Genomic DNA, 19,170 nt, shown 5'->3' with positions numbered 1-19,170 from the left:
CACACGCCGTTTCCCCCGGCAGCTCTCGCCCGGCGGCCGCACCAGCGCTCCCGGGGGCGCGGGGGCTGCAGCCCCGTCCCTGCGGCCACGCAGCCGGCGGCCCGGGCCCCGCAGCCCCGCAGCGGCCTGGATTGGATCGGCCCGGATTGGATCGGCCCGTCTCCGATGCGGAGGCCGGAGCGATCGGGCCGGGCCGGCGGGCGCCATGGCGGGCGGGCGGCGCCAGGCGGGGCAGCCCCGCGGGCCCGTACGTGCTGCCCGCCCCCGGCTGGGCCCGCCCCGGCCGCGGCCGCGCTGAGCGGGCGGGGATGGAGGCGGCGGGGCGGCTGCCGGCGGGGGGCGAGGAGGAGCCCCCCGGGCCCTCGCTGCTGCCGCCGGGCGGGAACGGGAGCGGCAGCGCGGAGCTGCGCTCGGGCACGCACGGAGCCACCGTGGCGGCCTGCGCCTCCCTGCTGGCGCCCGTCTTCTGCCTGGGCTCCTACGGCAACCTCATCGTGCTCCTGTCCTTCTTCGACCCGGCCCTCCGGAAATTCAGGACCAACTTCGACTTCATGATCCTCAACCTCTCCTTCTGCGACCTCTTCATCTGCGGGGTGGCGGCCCCCATGTTCGCCTTCATCCTCTTCTTCGGCTCGGCCCGCGACATCCCGGGCGCCTTCTGCTTCACCTTCCACCTCACCAGCTCTGGCTTCATCATCATGTCTCTCAAGACGGTGGCGGTCATCGCGCTGCACCGGCTGCGCATGGTGCTGGGGAGGCAGCCGCACCGCGCCGCCTCCTTCCCCTGCACGCTGCTGCTCACCCTGCTCCTCTGGGCCACCAGCTTCACCCTGGCCACCTTGGCCACCCTCCGGACCCGCAGCTCGCGCCTCTGCCTGCCCATGTCCAGCTTCGCCGGCGGCGAGGGCAAGATCATCCTCTACCTCTACGTCACCGACTTCATCTGCTGCGTGGCCGTGGTGTCCGTCTCCTACGTGATGATCGCGCAGGCCCTGCGCAGGAACGCCCGGGCGAGGCGGTGCCCGCCCGTGGTGGCCGTGGACGCCTCCAGACCGCAGCCGTTTGCGGTGCCCGGGGAGGCCGTGCCCGCCCTGTACCGGAACCAGAGCTGCGGCAAGCTGCTGCACGGCCACGCCAAGCACCCCGGCCCCGCGCCGGCCGCCGGGCAGCTCCAGCTCGTGTCGGCCGTCAACCTGTCCGCAGGCAAGGACTCCAGGGCCGTGGTGACGTGCGTGGTCATCGTGCTCTCCGTCCTGGTTTGCTGCCTGCCCCTGGGCATCTCCCTGGTGCAGGACGTGCTGTGCAGCAGCGGCGGCTTTGTTCTGTACCAGTTCGAGCTCTGTGGGTTTACCCTCATATTTTTCAAATCTGGATTAAATCCTTTTATATATTCCCGCAACAGTGCCGGACTTCGGAGACGGGTTCTCTGGTGCCTGCAGTATGTGGCCCTCGTCTTTTTCTGCTGCAAGCAGAAGACGAGGCTGCGGGCCATGGGCAAAGGCAGCCTGGAAGTCAACAGGAACAAGTCGTCCCACCACGAGACCAATTCAGCTTACATGTTGTCTCCAAAACCTCAGAAGAAGCTGGTGGACCAAGGCTGTGGCGCGAGCCACTCCAAGGAGAGCATGCTGAGCCCCAAGGGGTCCGTGGGGCACCAGCACTACGCGCAGAGCAGCTCGACCCCCATGAACACCCGCATCGAGCCTTATTACAGCATCTACAACAGCAGCCCTTCCCAGGAGGTCAGCACCCCCAACAGCCTGCAGCCCGGGAACTCCACCTTCGGCTTTGCCAAGTCCTACATCGCCATGCACTATCACACCACCGGCGAGCTGGGCCGCGACCGCCACGCCAGGCCGATCCCGGTGCCCTCCGTGTGACCGCGCACGACGCTCCGCTCTGGCCGCTCCAGCGCGTCCCCTGCGCTGGGTGATGACTCTGAACTCGGCGATGCGGAACTGCTGCCAGGTTAAAAAGTGCCGCTAAGGTCAATATCCAGCTATTTGCGTTTGAAGTGAACGTTGGGATATTACTTCTTGAATTTCTTTGGCAAGTCAAAAATGGTGGTGTTTTAGGTTTGCATTTAGAATTGTTACGTGAGGATGTTTTTGTTGGTAAATTTACACTGGACAAGTAAAAATCAGTAAGCGCTATGAGGCAGAGTATCTTGGAGAACGATCTGAGGTTCCGCCTCAAGTATTACCTGTTAAATTGCATATTTGCCATGTTTCCGAGAAGGGAGAATCAGGAGGATGGTTGCTATTACAACGCTTACGTTTAACCTCTTTGATTGCAGAAGGTTGAACGAATCGCTGGTAGTAATAACAAAAGGCCCTTTTGTTTGCAGGGTGAAATCCTGGTTCTGTTGAGGTGAATGGCGACGCTTGCGTGAACTTCAGCCGAGGTCGAGGATTTCAGCCCTGGCTTCCTAAGCAGGACAAAGTGTTTTACAAAGTGTTGTGGTGCCACTTCTGAGAAGTGCTGTGAGCCTCTGGGGTAAACGTGTTCATTTCCAGTGTGCATTTAAGCATCGATGGCGTTATACATCCAAAAATCATCTATTTGGAGAAGTATTTGACATCTGGTAGAAATAACTGTGCGATACCTAACTGTAGGTTGTACCCGAGGATAACGATGAGTATTGCAATATTATAGCACCGATACACTATTAGTAGCGTGGTCACCTCTGGAATGTTCCGATTTGTGAACTGTTACGCAAAGAGAAGTGTCCTGGTTGCTTTGCCCTGTGTGAATTGTATAAAGCAGGATGGGGTTCGGCCGTGATGTCCCTGACAGGCAGAACTGACAGCTCTATCATTTTTAAATGACCGCCTAACAAGACCATTACAAGGTTTTGAGCTTTTCTTAAGAAGCCCAACATCACTTTGATTTAAAGAGTAATAACCTGGTTACTTACGAACTTTATCTGTTGGTCTACGCCGTGAGCGAGTAACACGAGTTAAGTATGGTTTTTATAAATCGGATGGTTGTGTTGTGTCGTGTATTGTGGGAATTGCTTATGAAACGGAGGCGTTTAATTCCTGACAGTTACTGCTGTGAGTGGCCACATCTTTTCAAATTAATTTTGAATAACTCAAGACCGCTTTCTTGCAATAAAATGGATGTGAACAACTTTCTAATACGAACGTAGAACTGAAATTATTTCCACAAGTCTTTTCTTTTCTCTGTGCAGATGTTTTTCCCTATAAACGAGTAACACAGTTCTAGTTTGGAAGGAAAAATACGTGACATTTTGTCTCGACCTGGATGTTCTGGGCAGAAATTAGAGTTTTAACGGAGGGGCTGTGGGGCAGAACCAACAGCGGCTGCGAGGTTGGGAGGATGTGCATTAAAACTGGTTTTAACAGCAAGCAGTTCTAGTTCTGGGGTTTGCTGTGTGTGTCTATGACTCCTGCTGCGCTTTTGGTGCAGATTGCTTGACTTTCATCACATGGGAGAGGATTAAATCCCTCACACCTTCTTCACAAAAGTAATTTGCTTTGAGCATTTGTGGGGGAGCAGCTTTGGGGTGGGAGGGGGTTTTATTGCCTTTGTGTGACCTATAAAACTCACTCCAATTATTTAATGTCAGCGGCTGCCACAGCCAGCTGGCTCGCTCTTTATTGTCTGCTTGTTTAGTTTAATCTGCAATTAGGAAACACTTTAGTCTGACTTCTCCCACCAGTTACTTAAACCCAGCAAAGTGGCCGCGTGGATTTGCAATCGCATCCCTTCAGCAAGTCAGTCTTTAACCTCTTCTCACTAAACCTGGCTGTTGCCGTAGGTTGAGTTTTACGCGTACACCAGAACTACACCCTCACCTCGGAGCGACGGCGCTTTTCGCTGCCATAACCTCAAACCCAGAGTGGGGACACGCGGTGTGACCTGGGCTGTTCTTCCTTTCAGGTGGCACCCACAGCGTTTCAAGAAAAAGCTGCAGGAAGAAAAATGATGTTTGTGAGTGCTGCGGGCTCAGCCCTTGGGATAACAGATTATTTATCAGAGGGAATAAGGCGCAGGCTACGCACGGCTCCGGCCGCCCGGCACACAGCAGCCCTTGCAGCAGGTAAGCACAGAAACGCTTTTATTTGACCGCGGACCCCCCAAGCGCGACCTTTGCGTTGTCCCGTCTCTCACTCCATCTCGTACGCGTCCCGAGCGGATCCGTTTTCCGCTCGCACCAGCGGCTCGTTGGTTGTTTTCAAGACGGCTTCCAGCTGGCGCCAGAACATCTTCTGCTTGTGCTCCTGGGGGCTCCACTTGAGGTAGGTTTTCCTCTTGAGCAGCTTCCTGAGCTTGCTGAACCTCTGCGGCACGCTGTCGGCCGGCAGCTCCTCCAGCACGATCATGATGAGGGAATCCTGGTTTTCGTTCAGGACCCGGTGCTCGGCGAAATACAGCTCGTACTGACACCAGCAGCTGTTCACAAAGCTGGGCGAGAGAACAAAAAGCACCTTATGGCTGTTCTCTATGCAGTAAAAAATGTTCCCGAGTACAGGGTGCCCCGGTTTGAAGTCCCTCTCGTGGTAACATATCCTGAATCCATCGGCTTCCAGCTTCTCCAGCAGACACTCCTTGGTCCAGCCGGCGTCTTGCTCGCTGTACGAAACGAAGGCGTCGAAGAGCTTGTTCTCGGGCCGCTTCTCGTACTGCCGGCGCTTCGCCATGCACCAGTACCAGCCCATGCGGACGTACCAGAGCCCGTGGAAGCGCCAGCAGAGCGCGGCGAGCAGCAGCGCCAGCAGCGCGGCTGCGCAGGCCGTGACCCCCAGCTGCAGGCCCAGCGAGCAGCGCAGCAGCGTCAGGTCGCTGCGCTCCACCAGCCGGCCCCGTCTGCGCGGGGGGAAGCTGCACCGCAGCGCCTCGCGGCCCCTGATCCGCAGCCCGGGGCGCCGCATGTAGACGTTCACAAACCAGTACAGGTCGCAGTTGCAGAAGAAATGCTTGCCTTGGACGGTTAAAACGCTCAGGCTCGTCAGCGGGCCGAAAGTGTCCTCCACGATGGTGGTGATGGCGTTGTTGCTGATGTCCAGCTCCAGCAGGGAGGCCGGGAGCGAGCCACGCTGCAGGAACGAGATCTTGTTCCCCGATAAGTTGAAGTATTTCAGCGCGGGAAGGGACGCCCCGAAGTGATCGGGGAGCTCTGCGATGAGGTTGTGGCTGCTGTCCAGGTTGGTGAGGGCAGGAAGGCGGCCGGCGGGCTCCACTCTGCTGATGAGGTTTCCAGAAACGTTCAGGTATTCGAGTTTCTCCAGGGCGTCCGTTAGCGACAACACGGTCAACTTGTTTCTGCTAATATCGCATTCCGTTAAAGTCAGCGGGAAATACTCAGGATGCATATCCGTGATTTTATTGTTTTGAATATTAAATACCGTTAAGTTGGCGGCAGATTTAAAACCCGGGGGTATGGTTTTAATATCGCTGTTGCTCAGGTCGAGGTGCTGCAGGGAGGTGGGCAACTTGGGGAGCGCAGAAATGCGGTTGCTGCTGAGATCCAAGAATAATAATTCTTGCATTGTGCGGGCAAACCACTCCGGCAGCTCCACAATGGAGCAGTTGGACATTTGCAGGTGTTTCACTCCCTTGGGGAGGCTTTCGATGGGTGTCCCGGCCTCATTCCTCACAAGCGAAATGGCATTAATGTGTATGCTTCCCGGGGGGTACTCTGGAGCCACGTTGGGGGTTTCTGGACGCACGGTGTAGATGAAGTGGTTTCCTTGAGCGTACATGTGTTCCAAGTTAATCATTTTTTTAGCAAAATTCTGGGGTATTTGGCTTATGTTGGTGAAGGACAAATCGATTACCTTGATGGTTGAAGGGACACACAGCGTATCCAAGCTGTTTATGGGGTTGTTGCTGATATTTAGAAACAAAAGCTTGCTGGAAGGGAACTTACAGAACGACGAAGCGTCTAGAACGTTGATGGTTAATTTGTTGTAACTGGCGTCAACGGACTGCATGTTTTTCATGGGCAGAAACAGGGCGAACAGCGACAGCAGATCCATTTGCAGGCCGCTGTGGCTCATGTCAAGCTCCAGGATGCTCTCCAGCCGGGCCAGGCAGCGCTCCTCATCCAGCATTGCCACCAGCTCGTCCTGGGAGAGCGGGCGGTGCGACAGGTCCAGCCGCCCGCTCACCGGCGCCGCGCAGGGATCTGGGTGTGCAGACAGCGCCACGCTCCCCTCCGCGCCGGGCTCAGCGCTCCCCGTGCCCCGTCTGAGCCTCGCGGGAAGGGCCTTCGGGACAGACGGACGCTCCTCGGCGGGCGCAGGAGGCTCCAGAGCAGCCTCCGAGGATCTGTCAAAGTACTCATAGAGCTGCAAAACCCCCGAGGCCTCGCGAGCCGGGTTGAGCTTCAGGGGGGGCGGCAGACCCGCTGCAAGAAGGTTCTTGTCGTTAAACGATAAGTTCACAGACAGGAGGCTGGGCAGACGCTCAAACGCGCCGGGCTCGATGTCCCGAATCTGGTTGTGGGAAAGGTCTAGAACTTCCAGCGCATCGAAACCTTCCAAGTCCCTCTTGGTTATTTTCTCGATGAGGTTATGTGAGAAATTGAGAGCTCTGGCTGTTTTGGGAGCTTGTGCCTCTGCTACAGAGGAGAGGTTTAAATAGCAGTAGGTGTAGAAGGGGGAGACGGAGGCTGTGGGTGTTCTCAGAGCTGGGAGCCCGTTCGCCCTGCTGAGTAAGAAAGAAATGAAGTAGAAATGAAAGCTTCCAATCAGGGTCTTCATCCTGCAGAAATCAAACCGAAGACCACATCATTAGAACGTGCTCTATGTCAACAAGTACCCTTAAAAAAAGAATCCTAGTTTACTTGCAAGCACAGAAATTGTCTAATCAGTTGTACCTATGAATTCATTTTTATCTACATTTAAAAATGTCTTGCTCTGTGATTACTTTCAAGAGGCAATGCTGAAAGATGGTGTTGGAGAATTATTTGCAAGCAAGTGCTCTTCAGCTCAGATCACTGTAGATGAATGATTTTTCTGTAGCCTGCATTTTTCCAATTTTCCTATCTTTTCTCCATTCCTCCCCCCAGGTCCTGAGCAGCCTTCACAACAGCATCTGTCCCTTGTGTGACACGGCTGCTGGGTTTTCCGTCTCCGTCCCCGGCGCACGACCAGCGGGTGAGCCTGAGCTGCCCGAACCCCGCGCCAGCTGGAGCTGCAAACCCAGCGGAACGCGGCAGCAGCTCCGTGTCACCGTCGCTCGGCGCTTTGCTCTCTGCCAGGGACTGACCAGTGACCCTTTAGCTTTGCCTTTTGGAGTGAGGAAAAGGAAAACTTTGCTTTGAGGTTGGATGCGGGAGGCAGGAGAGGTCAGTGCCTGTGCACGGCTCGCTCTGGGGCTGCCCCACGGCTGGAGGTCGCTGCCCAGCTCCTCTCTGCCCATCACTGCTTTCCTCCCCTGCTCCACATCTCATATTTAGGGCACGAAAACTGCAGGTGAGCTCCCTTTTACCCTGACCACGCTCCCTTTTACCGCCCGCCAGGCTGGGGCTGTCGAGTTTAACTGAAGAGAAGGGACCCTGAGAGCCCCCGGACCGGGACCCCAGCCACCCCCGCACCGGGACCCTGGGACCTGTGTCCCCCCGAGCACCCGCAGGAACCGGGTAAGCGGGTCCCCAACCCGCAGCTCCCTCCCCGCCAGCCGTCCCCGTCCTACCCGCTCTCCTCGCCGCTCCCGCCGGGACCTGCGGCCCCCACCGCCGCCTCTTGTAGCCCCGGGACCGGCGGGACCGCCCCCGGGAGCCACCCTGGAGCCGCCCGGGGCTGTGCGGCTGCTGCCCCCGGAATCCTCCGCCCTTCCCACCGCCGGACGGAAAGCGGCTGGGATTTGGATGTCTCCGGTGGCTTCGTGCCCACCTGAGCGTCGCGGGCAGGTCTGGAGGCACCGAGCGTGGCCGCAGGCTTAGAAAAACGATTTATTCCCGCAACGTTTGGGGTGCATTTCCTTAGATGGGGAGGATTTTGTGTTGGGCTCTCGTGTGTGAATTGCGTGCCAGACGTGCTCCTGCCAGCTGAGCAATCAGACTTTCGTGCACCTTAGGGGAAAAGAAACAACAGGAGATTTTCTCCGTGTTGTGTTTACAGATGCGCTCTGCAGCGAGTTCGGCTCAGGATGCCGGCAGAAGAAGTCAGCAGATTGCACAAGGTGAGAGCGCTGTTGTCTGCTCCGTTTTTTCCGGCACTGATTATTTTTTTCCTGTGTTTTGTAACCGCCGGTGACTGGAAACTCTTGCAGCAGCCCAGACGCTCCCGTCTCATCCTGGGGGGGCTGGAAACCCCCAGGTTGTTTGTGCTGCTGTGCTGGTCTGACTGGGCACTTTCCTGCCCTGGCAGGTTCTGGGAATTGCCCTCAAGTCACCGTTTTTCAACAGATCCTGACTCGCTTTAGTGCAACAGACAGAAAATTGAGAGCATTTTGGACACATCAGGAAGGATTCTCGCTCCTGCTTTCGAGTTGGGGTGACCCCCCGTAGACAGAATTTCTCCCCAATGATCCTTCATGCAAGCAGAGCTGCGCTGGTCCCGGAGCCCTCGCTGTGCTCCGGCTCTGGGGAGATGGAGCAGGTACGATAAGCAGCACCGGGGCCACCAAACCGTGTCTTACGGGCTGGTTGTGAGGGGAAATCACGGCTGGAAGCCACCAAGTTAAAATCAATATTATTTGGCACAAGGATGGTTATGCTACCAACATGTGGTGCTGGCGTTGTTCTCATGTTTGTTTCATCCAGCGCACGTCCTGTGTATTCACTTATTATAACCCTAACCCCAAAGCCTAACCCTAACTCTTAGTATGAGGGTTGTGGGGGAGAATATTCTCTGCTTTTTGATCTGTTCTTGCAGCTAATAATTTGTGAGTTTAAATGGCAATTAAAAATGAGCTCCAGAATGAGTCGCTATTGTCTGAAGCCGTGGCTGCAGTACTCGAGGAGCATCTGAGCGGAAACGTAAGCAAGGACACCGCAGTAATGGCAGGATTCTTACCTCCCTTAGAAAATTCTGGTTTAATTTTCCGCTGTTGGGTAGCAGGTGTCGGGCAGGAGCGAGTGCGGCTGTCGCTACAGGGTTTGGCTTGTGCAGGAGGAGCCCACGAGCGAGTTTTGCACGTCCCCGTGTAGCTGATTTTTGGGGGTTTGTTAAGTGCTTGCTCCTCATGTTCCTTCCATGCGGACAAATCCTGTGCTTTGGGACCTAAACCAGCTCGTTCTTGGAACGTGTACAAGTAAATATCAGAGTGGCACCTTTCACTTTCCCAAATCTGTTTTCCCTTGGTGTAATTCCCTGTGATGATATCAGTGCCTTTGCGAATTCGCTCTCCACCCTTCACGTTATTTTCCGTGTTGCTGATTCTTAAAGGAGCGTGGAAGCGGCTCTGAGGCCGAGGCAAAGCTGCGTGAGACCTCGGTCACCAGTCCAAGCAGAGCAGCACCAACCCGCAGCCCCCCACTTCTGTTCTGTGCATTTCACATACCAGAAGCTGCCATTTTTCCCCATTTTTTGCACCGACAGGTTCCCACACTCCAGGGTTTGTCTGCGGGGGGGTTGAAGCAGCAAGTTACTCTCAATCGCACATTTATTTTAGATTTAGAACATAAACCTATGTTGGATTTAATTATTTCTAGCAGTATTGACTCGTGTGCTGTTGTACCCTTTGGGATTTTGTGTGTGTCTCTCCTGCTCCACTCACCCCCAGTTCTTCCCTCCCCAGTCAGCTGGGGGGAAGAGGAGAGGGTGGAATTAAAAAGCACATTCTGTATTTTTGTGGATTCTTGTGCCCGCGGGCAGTTTGGCCACAGGGTAGGGATGTCCGTGAGCGCATCGCTGCCTCTGCAAGGGGAAGCAGAGGCCGAGGGAACCAGGTACAGATTTCACGGGTTTGGTAACAGCGCGGTTTGCTCGTAAGTGGGAAAAGTTGGCACGAGTGGCGCACGGAGGTCCTGAGGCTGCTTAGTCAAAGAGCCCGCGCTTCCCTGTTCCCCGGGCACTTCCCTGCTCTGCAGGAAGTGGGATTCTTGACGCTCTCCAAAGTAACTATTCTTGTCTTTTCCGCTGGGCTCGTCACCACTCCCGGGGCTCCGGCGTGTTGCGGTTTCTCTTCCCTTTGAGGTGATCGGGCCGGGCGGATGTCGAGGTTTGGCACCGCGGCATCCGCATCAAAGCCGGGGCTTGGGCGCTCAGCCCAGCGCTAAGGCTGAGTCTAAATTGCGGGTATGGGGCAGATTCTATTCCAAATAAAACCATCACAAAGGATTGCGTGAATCTGACACTTCGCCTCCTGCCAGAGCCTTGATGGGAGCATTCACCACATTAAAACTAAAGTGACTTTTTGCTTATCCATCTAAGGCTTCACAAGGAGTCTGAGGGGGAAAAAATCTGGGTAGAAGACTCTTCCCCCTTGTCCAGTGTCCTCAGTCACATTGCTAAGGCATCAGAAATAAGGATTCAACCAGGAACAACAACAATGAATTTGAATACTGTATCATCCTGCTCGTTTGGGTTTCTACCGTGAGACAACAAAACGGGTCCTATTGCAACAGTCCAGCAGTTCGACTTGGTATTTTGGGCCATATTCAGCTAGTCATATGCCACATGGCTGGCGGATTTCCACCCAACATCGGTTGTGAAATTCCTACACCTTGCACAACGGTTTTAGAAAAGAGGAACTAGAGCGGGCTCACATCCGAGAGCCACACACAGACCGACCCCGTGGCCGTGCGCCGAACATGCGGTAACTATCACACTGTTTTCTTACCTATTTTAGAAGTATAATGGCAATCTGCTTCAGATGCTCCTTCAAAGTAATATTTCAAATAACTGGGCCCCCAAAAAGTCCTGGAAAGCAGCCCAGACTGGGGGAGATGTAACAGAGGAGGCAGGACTGGGATATTACTGCGGTTCCAAGCACCAAAACCGAGGTACCACTTGCACAGAAGAACAGTTATTGCAGTGGCAGCTGGAGGCTCCGAGCGAGAGGTGCTGCTTCACTTTTTCATTCTGCTGGCAGCTGAACTCCTCCCTCGAAGCCGGATCTCGGTTATTTTGCCTTTTCAGAGTTGGTAATTTATACCTGAACGATGACAGCGACGCTGATTGCAGATTGTGTCACACACGGGCCAAACGGCAAGTGCAAGACAAGAATTTAATCATTAAAAGTTTCTCGATAACCTCTTATATACACATAGTTATACACAAATGGCTCACAGTCCCTCGTCCGCCGGGATTCTGCTGGTGAGGCCGCTCAGCGACGCGTGTTGGCGCGAGTCGCCGGCCGGGCTGCGGCCACGCGGCTTCAGCTGGGCACCGAGAGGAGCCCGTGTTCGTCCGCCGTGTCCAGGATTTTACAGATGACCGGAGACTCCACCTTCAACAGATGAGATCAGGGCGTTAGAGACTCTGAAATCATCGATAAACTCGTACAAGAGTTCACAGGATTAACCACAGGCCTGGTGCGCGAGCAACACTTTGTAAAACTTACTAAGTGCTTTTTGCTTTTGGGTGTGACCTCTGCAGCACATTAACACCGTAACTAGTGTAATTAATAACGACTCTGCTTCCCTTGAGCACACGCAGCGGAACAAAAAGCAGCGAGGTGTTTGGGAATCCCCTGTGCAGCGGCCCTGGGGTGAAGGGGCTGTTCCAAACATGCACCTGGGGACGATCTCTGCTGGGTGGCACCTGATCTGAGGGAATTCGAGCGTCTTTACGTACCCCGAGGATGTATTGGCAAGAATGAGGTTCCAACATGTATATGGTCACAGCGTGAGGGGAATCTGATTCTTTACATCTGAAAACAGAAATTGGGTAGAGTTCAGCATGCAAAAAGCACAAAACGTGTTATTTCCTTAGTGTCTGTAGCACTTTTACTAAGCTGACGTTCGTGCTTCCTGCAGGCAGCAGAGGCTTTTCCCTCTGACACAGGGAGCAGAGACACAAAACATGGGTTTGCCAAAAAAGTTCACTTACTTCAATTTCACAGTCACCTGCCTTGGCTTGTCGGTTAAGTCGCAGACATCTCCGTTCCCATAGAAGTGAGACACCATCCTGCCACGAGAGGTGGGAATGAGAACGTTTGGAGATACTGAACGCGGCGCTGAAGCACGCGTGATACAGCGCCTCGGCGTTCTCCCAACTCTGATACACAACAACAATCAGTAATGTGCTCTATGTGCAGAAGCAAACAGTTCTTCACCCGTGGAAGATTTTTCTCTGCGTTAAGTGCTCGATTCCCCTTCCTGACGTGCTGTCGCTACCCATACCCCTGCTCTCGGCAGCGAGCCCAGCGCTGTGCGCACCTCACGGTCTGCGTGCCGTCCTCGCGCAGGTAGAAGGTTCGAGCCGCGTTCTTCCTCGACCACTCGATGTGCTCCTCCTTGCTCCAGGTACCCACCACCACGGACGTCTTGCCCGTTTCCTTATCCTGAAAAAGGAAAAACTGATAATTACACCTTGTGTTATGCGATTAGCAGTGGGGGTATTTTAAGGATGAGTAAATGTTGTATTAGAGCAGGTGTGCTGCTGTCAACAGAACACGTTCCTGCACTTGGGACGCACTGTGGCCGAGCCTCTGTTAGGGTTGCAATGACCAGAAGAGCATTCCCAGAAAAAAAAAGTCATATTTTTTTCAGCTTCCCTTATCGCTGTGCTCTCCCCGACGTACCTCATGATACTGATGAACGTATTTGCTGTAGCAGAATTCGTACTTCCACCAACCAACGCCCTGGGGAGAGGGTAACAGTGTTAAAACAAAACCATCACTGGCCATTTTAGCTGTAAAGCTCCATACCTATTATGCCAATATGTTGATTCAAGGTTTGCATTGAGAGAGACTCAAATTGACCTACAGGCATGGGAATTCCATCTATTCCAAGCTGAGTTTAAACAAAGATCTAGTTTTTTATGTAGAGCCACATAGGACTAAATTCCTTAAACTATTTGGATATCCCCCATTCATCTTTTAAAGAAATATTTTCCTCTTTCAGAAATGGATAAAACCTCAGCTGCCTTTTCTCTCCATAAGTCTTACCATTTTTTTTAAATTCTCATTAACAAAATTAGCACTGAACAATTCTCACAATCTACTTTCATTTCACTGTCTGCTCAAATAGACTGAATTTCAACAGAAGGTTAAAGATACCTTTCTAACATAGACTTTTGTATATAAGCCTTCCCTATATCAATGCAAGGAAAGGAAATGATTGTTTCTCACCCCATGGAAGCAGTAGGAACCACTGAGAAACTCCTTGATGAGCTGCTCGTCGGTCAGTTTGGAGATGTGGGTTGTTCCCACAGTTAATAGTTGGTGGCTGCCAACAGCAACAGGTTTATGGATGGAAGAAAACTTCTCTTCCTTTGTCGAATGCATTTCTTCCTGAAATTAAGGTACGCACAAATACACCCATTTGGATTTTATACGGCCCTTGCAAAGCCTTATAAACCATATGAGGTTACTTAATACTAAGTTTTTGTCAGTGTTTTCACTGTCTTAAGCATAGCTGAAAAAAAGACCGAAAGTCCAAAACTGAACAGGTTTGTAAACTGTAGGGAAAGGCGGCTGCAAAAGCTTTAAATTAATAGCCCAAAGGTGCTCTGTTTTCCTTCCAAAGAAGGTAAGTCACACATGAGTTCAACAAACCTGCAGACCGATAGGCTGACATGGCCTTACAAAGTGGGGCAAGAGAACTTATTCCACGGAACTGCAAGTTCTATGGATTACAAAATGGAAGTTGAGTATTTTTTCTGTTTGAAATTAAAGAAATCTTACTTCCTTGACCCTTCTGAAAGGCATCTTCATCATTTCTTGCTGCTTCTCCAGCTGCTCCAGATTGTGGGGTTTGAGCGGGGATCCTGGCAGAGACTGGCAGAAGATGTCGTTCACAGGGGACGCCCTGAACCTGCCCCAAGGAGCCAGCAATATGTCACTTACTACGCTTTGAAGCAAAGACTGACTTCTTTTATTGCTCCAAGTTTCTAAGTCCTGTACCAAAGCAGCCTAGTTTTAGCTGAATTTTATTTAAACGTTAAGACTAATAGCTAGAGCAGACAAATACTGCTCTTCCCTGCCTTCCTCCCCATCCCCAATTCCCACCAATTTAAAACCAGCCAAATGGTGCCCAAATAGGAACAACTACTAAAAGCAATGGATGTGCTTTAGCTAAGTCAATGCAGCTGCATTTTTGGACAAGACAGTGGGTGCAGGGACAGCTCAGCGCCGTTTCAGGGAACATGTGACAGCCAAACTGCGTTTACTTACAGCGAGGCTGGTTTGTCATTCCCTGTGACACGGAGCGGCGTGTCCGGCCTGTCCCCACCCATCTTTACTTACTGCCGTGACTCAAGTGGGAGAATAAAGATCTGGCCTGTTTATTTTCAGTATTTCCTGCCCATGGCCAGGAAGCCTTGCCCCCCTTTGCTCTGGTGGGAGGGGGCAGCCCCAGATTTTCTTCTTATCAAATGGCAGAACAATTTGCCTGTGCGCTTTCTGTTCCTCTGCTGATACAGAGGCTTAAAAGATTCGTACGGTAAACAGAAAACGGTGCAACAGGTAAGTGAACAGGTGAAACAGTGATACCAAACCCAACTGCACGAGAAAATGTATCATCTATACTAAACATTTAACTGCTGTACTCCAACTGCTAAGTGTTTATAAAACGCACATTTGAGGGTTTTGTTCTTTAGACTTTGTTGCCTCTTTCAGAACAGCGATTAAATACTCACTTATTCTGATGTCCATGGGAAAATCAGAACTCTGGTCCATTTATTTCACCCTTAATTTGTGTATCATCCACTGTGCAATTCTCTTTATACCCCTTGAAAAGCCAAGAATCTGAACTGCTGTGACTAAGGATATCCCTTAGATGCATGGTACAATGCAGGGGAAGGGAGAAAAAAGAATCCTAAGCTTCAGTTTTGGAAAATAACACTGAAATTGTAAATTCTTCAGATGAAGCTGACTTATGCAGCTGAAGGTAAGGTGATAAAGCAGGAGAAAGAGCTCTGTAAATTGGGAATTCCACTAATATAAATGTGCAGGTTATGACTGAAGAGCATACTTTTGTTTTCTGAAATTAGAGAAGCTGATGTCTATGCGCATGTATATGCACATATGCGATCTACAATCTTTGAGTAACATGAAGATGATCCTCCAGGTGTCTGAAATCGCAAACTAAGAGGAAACAGAGCGTTCTTCAGCTGCCTGCGCCTTAACGCCCGTGTTCCTCCACAATGACAGGGCTAGGAACCTGCCTGTTGAAAAGAAAATGATACTTCCCACCCGTTCCTGTACCAGAAACCACAGCTGGGTGTGTGCCTTGTATAAACACGGACATGCGTGGAGACGGATGACAACCTGAAGTGATGCTGTTAGCCAAAATGTGAGTACCGTACCTGTATTTAGGATGGCTGCATAACAGAGGCGTCAATATAACCACTTCGTATTCGCAGGTCGTAACTTCTGCTACGGAAAGGATCTCGTGTTTAGCTTCTGGATGGCAGACGTACATCACTGTGCTTGACCTGGGCCGGTTCTGCCTCAAGCTGCAGGGCGTGCCGTTCCCCATCTCCACGGGGTAGTAGGGAGTCATCTGCCCTTCTATGTTTTTTGTAGGGATCTGGGTGAAAGAAGGGAAAAGTTCAGAATCACAGTAAAGCTCCTTTGACTCCTCTGAAACAAAACACATCATTGCACTGTGCAGGGCCAGCGCTACTGGTTTGAAAGCAGCTCCTGCGTAGTTTCTTGGTGTTTCTGCAACATCCAAACGTGTTCTGCTGTGTCACCTCCAGCCGCAGCACTGCCCAAACGCACCAAGGCATGCAAGATCCGCTGCAAACCCTCATCTGACTGCAAAACAATCTAGAAACACCCCTCAGAGTCACCCTGACGTCTGCCCTGGAACAGCCAGCGGGGTTTTCCTCACCCAGAGCATCCCACACCCCCTGTAACTTCAGCTAACAATATCTACAAAGTAAATCCCACTTTTGTAGACACTTTAAGTAAGCTCTCTTCAGACTTCTTCCTTCATACGTTTCATCCAGCTTCCACGTCAAGAAATCAATTCCTAAAGTGGTGAAAGCCCCTCTCCTGCCTCCTGTCTCGGAAACAGCTGAAGTTCCTGGGTACCAAACGTTCTGTTGGTGCAAAGGCCACGCTGGAACCCACAAACTCAGCCTATTTCTGCCCACTAATCAGGCTCTGTGCTAAAAGGCAGCGGCACTTCTGCGGCCACAACACTAACCCGGGGACCCGAGACCCTTTTTTGGCTCCCAAAGCACGCTACCCTGTCACAGGCCGCTGCCTCTCTCCTCCTGACAACTGTTCCATCGTGGATGAAGTGACGAGACATTAATGAGGTTACAGAATTAACATGCTGAACCGATTCTTCCTTCAAAATTGAAAAATGATGCCTATGCATTTCACTGAAGGTTAAGTATTGAAGAAATCTGAGTAGAGGCTGCTGCTGTTTGCACACAACTGAAAGGCACCGCGGAAGGGTTCAAGATAAACCTCCCGTCCCAGCAGTTTTTGGTCGCTTTAAGCACCGCCCAGCTGTGTTACATGTTCTTTCCCTTTCATTAATAGAGATTCCACGCAAATTACAAGCCTAAATTCTTTATGGACCAAAACCAAGACAGTGTGCGCACATCATAAATACTGCCAATGAAAAGCCAGCAAAAGAATTCCTCTGAAATGAAAAATAAAACAAAGTTACACTACAAAGAACCTGAGTTTTCTTTATTTCCAAGAGGCACAACTGCCGCTGCCATCAGAATGGGCCACATTCTGACACGGGGCTGCTCCTCCACTCCCTCCCAAATACCTCAGACATGGATATTTCCTGAGCTCCACTGAGGAAGAAGAACCCGCCTGTGCTATGTAAATCGACATTACAACGAACACGTGGACAAAAACTTCATTTCAGAATTAAAATAAAGAATAAGCAGGAATAAAGGTGGGTGTGTGTCTGTCCTCCGGCCAGATTTGCCGTCGCTAATTCCAAACTCCAGCATGCTTTGGGTACTTCCATTGTTCTGCTATGAAATTAGTAACGCAGAATGGAGTTTTGGGGCCTAAACAAATGGAGAAGTTCTCTACTGGAAAAGGGAAGCACAGAGTTTTACACGATGGGTCGAGTCACCTAATAAACCTTCTAGGGGTTTGGTGCTGGAGGATTTCATTAAACATTTCTCCCTACCCAAAAGGTGGGAAAGTGTAATTAAGGGAATTGGGATCTCTGATGTAGCGGGAAAAATAACTGTCGCTAGACCACAATGTGACTTTGTGGTTATGCACACTGTCTTTTTAGAAGAAGAGTATATAATTCATCTCTTTTATGTTTAAGAGTAGCATAACTTTAGTGTAAATAAGTAGAAGGGCAAGAAATGTGACTAGCTAAATAAGCTTTCTGAGCTGGGACCGACAATCAAAAGCGAGGAAAGCGCAGCTCAGGAACAGAGTTTCACTTTTTGACGCTCATTTCGGTAGGGAACTAATTACATAACCTCATCACAGATAAACTGCCTCCACTATTGACGGCAAAAGTTAAAAGAGATGTTTTTCACTTGCCTCTTTTGCACTCTCTTTTGGATTTTCCTTCTCTTCTTGATCTAGGGAATAATTAAGAATGAGGTAAGCACAAAGTCTGCGAACTTGAAATAAAATTAAATTATATACAGAGAAGTTTGTACGTTTCGTGCTTTTGCCAGTACTTTGTGTACACGCTGCCGAGAGCCAATCTCATGAACTTGCAGGTGCAAAAGAGGGAAGAAAGGAAATAAACAGTGACCTGGGGTCCAGAGCAAACAGAACCAAACAGGACTCAGCGTCATTCTAAAGCAATTTTGAGTTTGTAGGACAGGCCAAACGCAGCCCTAGCACCACGGGGAGGCCAGAAGAACGTGTCACCCTGTCAGCTCCTCCAGGTTTAATCCATCACACGGCAGCTGAGAAACCAGCTCTGTTATTTATTCTTTAAGAAAAGTAGCGTGAATTGCTGTATAGGAAGCATAGAAAGAATACAGTCTGCCACCGAAGCGGAGAGCACGGAGGGTCAGCACCCTAAAAGACGCAGATGTGATGACTTGAAGTCCCAGCATGCAGCCCCACAATTAAACTCTAATTAAACACTTTGTTTTCTGTACAACAGCATCGACTGGGCAGCTCTGTGCGGGATTAATGGCAGCACAAACAAGCACTGGAACGCACAAAGAAATGCCAAGCAAGGCATTTCCGAAGCCGTGTTTGTTCTCAGGACTAAGGTACCTAACTGAAGGAATTCAAAGGAATGGCATTAATAGCGCTAAATCCACCCCGAGACTGAGGCATTCAACTTAATCATTTTAAAAAGAGAAAAACGGCAGTGCTCACGTTTTACATACCAGCCTAGAATTACAAAAAAACCCTAAATGATGTTTTTTCTATTGTTTCTATCAACTCTGATGAATGAATGCTTAACCTGCGGATTTTTAGCAGTTCTTTGGAATAAGACACTACCCAAGTGCTCAGCCAGGAAAGCAGATATTGGCAGGTGGGACCACAGAACCCCCAGCACCTACAATAACTTATGGGCAAAAAAATGAAAGTGCTCAGAAAATTAGTTATTCTAAACTGCAGTTCGAATTTGGGGCTCAGCGACCTCATTTCCACCAAAGTCAGAGTGCAAGTGTTTGGGTTTGCGAACCACGTTTTATTAGAGAACAGCAGAGCCCTTGGTGTGCTATGAGCTCTGCTCACAGCCTGGAAGACACTTCTCCCCACCCAAAAAGAGGCAACAGGCCACAGGAACAACAGCTACTCTGGCGTATATAGCTTCTATTTCTTATACTATGTCTTTTCTTTCCCTGACACTAATTAATTATCGTGCATTAGTTAAGCTAATTAATTAGACAGCATGGCAAAACTGACAGGATGGATGCAATCTAAGGTGCTGAAAAGGAATTAAAACCAATCCATTTTGTTAAAAAAAAATGACAAAATCCTATTGCACTGAGAATCAGTTTTCTACAGCTTATTTCTCAAACAGTAATAATTAAAACCCAAACAATTAATTAGCATCAGCAGAACAAAAAAAATCCAAGACAAACCTGGTTCCGATAATGGGTTCTTTATCATCATATTCCCCAGATAGTATTCTTGGATGTTTATTTTCTACAAATGGAAGAAGTTAAAACA

General features: G+C 50.7%; 3 protein-coding genes and 1 long non-coding RNA gene across 4 annotated transcripts in view; 2 read left to right on the top strand and 2 right to left on the bottom strand.

Moving 5' to 3' along the window:
- The first annotated feature begins 293 nt into the window (after positions 1-293).
- Positions 294-3,142, top strand: GPR75 (G protein-coupled receptor 75). The gene is made up of 2 exons (XM_071805600.1): positions 294-1,987; positions 2,348-3,142. Exon 1 carries the CDS (start codon positions 309-311, stop codon positions 1,878-1,880), a length of 1,572 nt encoding a protein of 523 aa, XP_071661701.1. The 5' UTR covers positions 294-308; the 3' UTR covers positions 1,881-1,987; positions 2,348-3,142.
- Positions 3,143-3,567: 425 nt separating this feature from the next.
- On the top strand, positions 3,568-7,671 carry LOC139827486 (uncharacterized). The gene is made up of 3 exons (XR_011738047.1): positions 3,568-3,780; positions 3,907-4,066; positions 7,040-7,671. It is a non-coding gene; the product is annotated as an uncharacterized lncRNA (long non-coding RNA).
- LOC136100677 (toll-like receptor 2) lies at positions 3,640-7,739 on the bottom strand. Its single transcript, XM_065836026.2, has 2 exons — positions 7,666-7,739; positions 3,640-6,732 (listed from the first exon to the last, which is right to left on the bottom strand). Exon 2 carries the CDS (start codon positions 6,729-6,731, stop codon positions 4,134-4,136), a length of 2,598 nt encoding a protein of 865 aa, XP_065692098.2. The 5' UTR covers position 6,732; positions 7,666-7,739; the 3' UTR covers positions 3,640-4,133.
- Positions 7,740-11,126: 3,387 nt separating this feature from the next.
- Positions 11,127-19,170, bottom strand: part of ERLEC1 (endoplasmic reticulum lectin 1) — an 11,545-nt gene continuing 3,501 nt past the window's right edge. Inside the window, exons 5-14 of the mRNA XM_065833777.2 lie at positions 19,083-19,146; positions 17,566-17,606; positions 15,390-15,613; positions 13,768-13,897; positions 13,213-13,374; positions 12,664-12,723; positions 12,299-12,423; positions 11,970-12,047; positions 11,715-11,790; positions 11,127-11,367 (exon numbers count right to left, since the gene is read on the bottom strand). Of these exons, the coding sequence (XP_065689849.2) occupies positions 11,296-11,367; positions 11,715-11,790; positions 11,970-12,047; positions 12,299-12,423; positions 12,664-12,723; positions 13,213-13,374; positions 13,768-13,897; positions 15,390-15,613; positions 17,566-17,606; positions 19,083-19,146 (1,032 nt within the window). The 3' untranslated portion in view covers positions 11,127-11,295. The remainder of the gene's footprint in view (positions 11,368-11,714; positions 11,791-11,969; positions 12,048-12,298; positions 12,424-12,663; positions 12,724-13,212; positions 13,375-13,767; positions 13,898-15,389; positions 15,614-17,565; positions 17,607-19,082; positions 19,147-19,170) is intronic.

The sequence above is a fragment of the Patagioenas fasciata genome, chromosome 3 (genome assembly GCF_037038585.1).
Source record: "Patagioenas fasciata isolate bPatFas1 chromosome 3, bPatFas1.hap1, whole genome shotgun sequence".
In the NCBI taxonomy this organism is placed as follows: domain Eukaryota; kingdom Metazoa; phylum Chordata; class Aves; order Columbiformes; family Columbidae; genus Patagioenas; species Patagioenas fasciata.
Note: the sequence above shows the minus strand (reverse complement) of the source record. Positions and strands in the feature narration are given on the sequence as shown.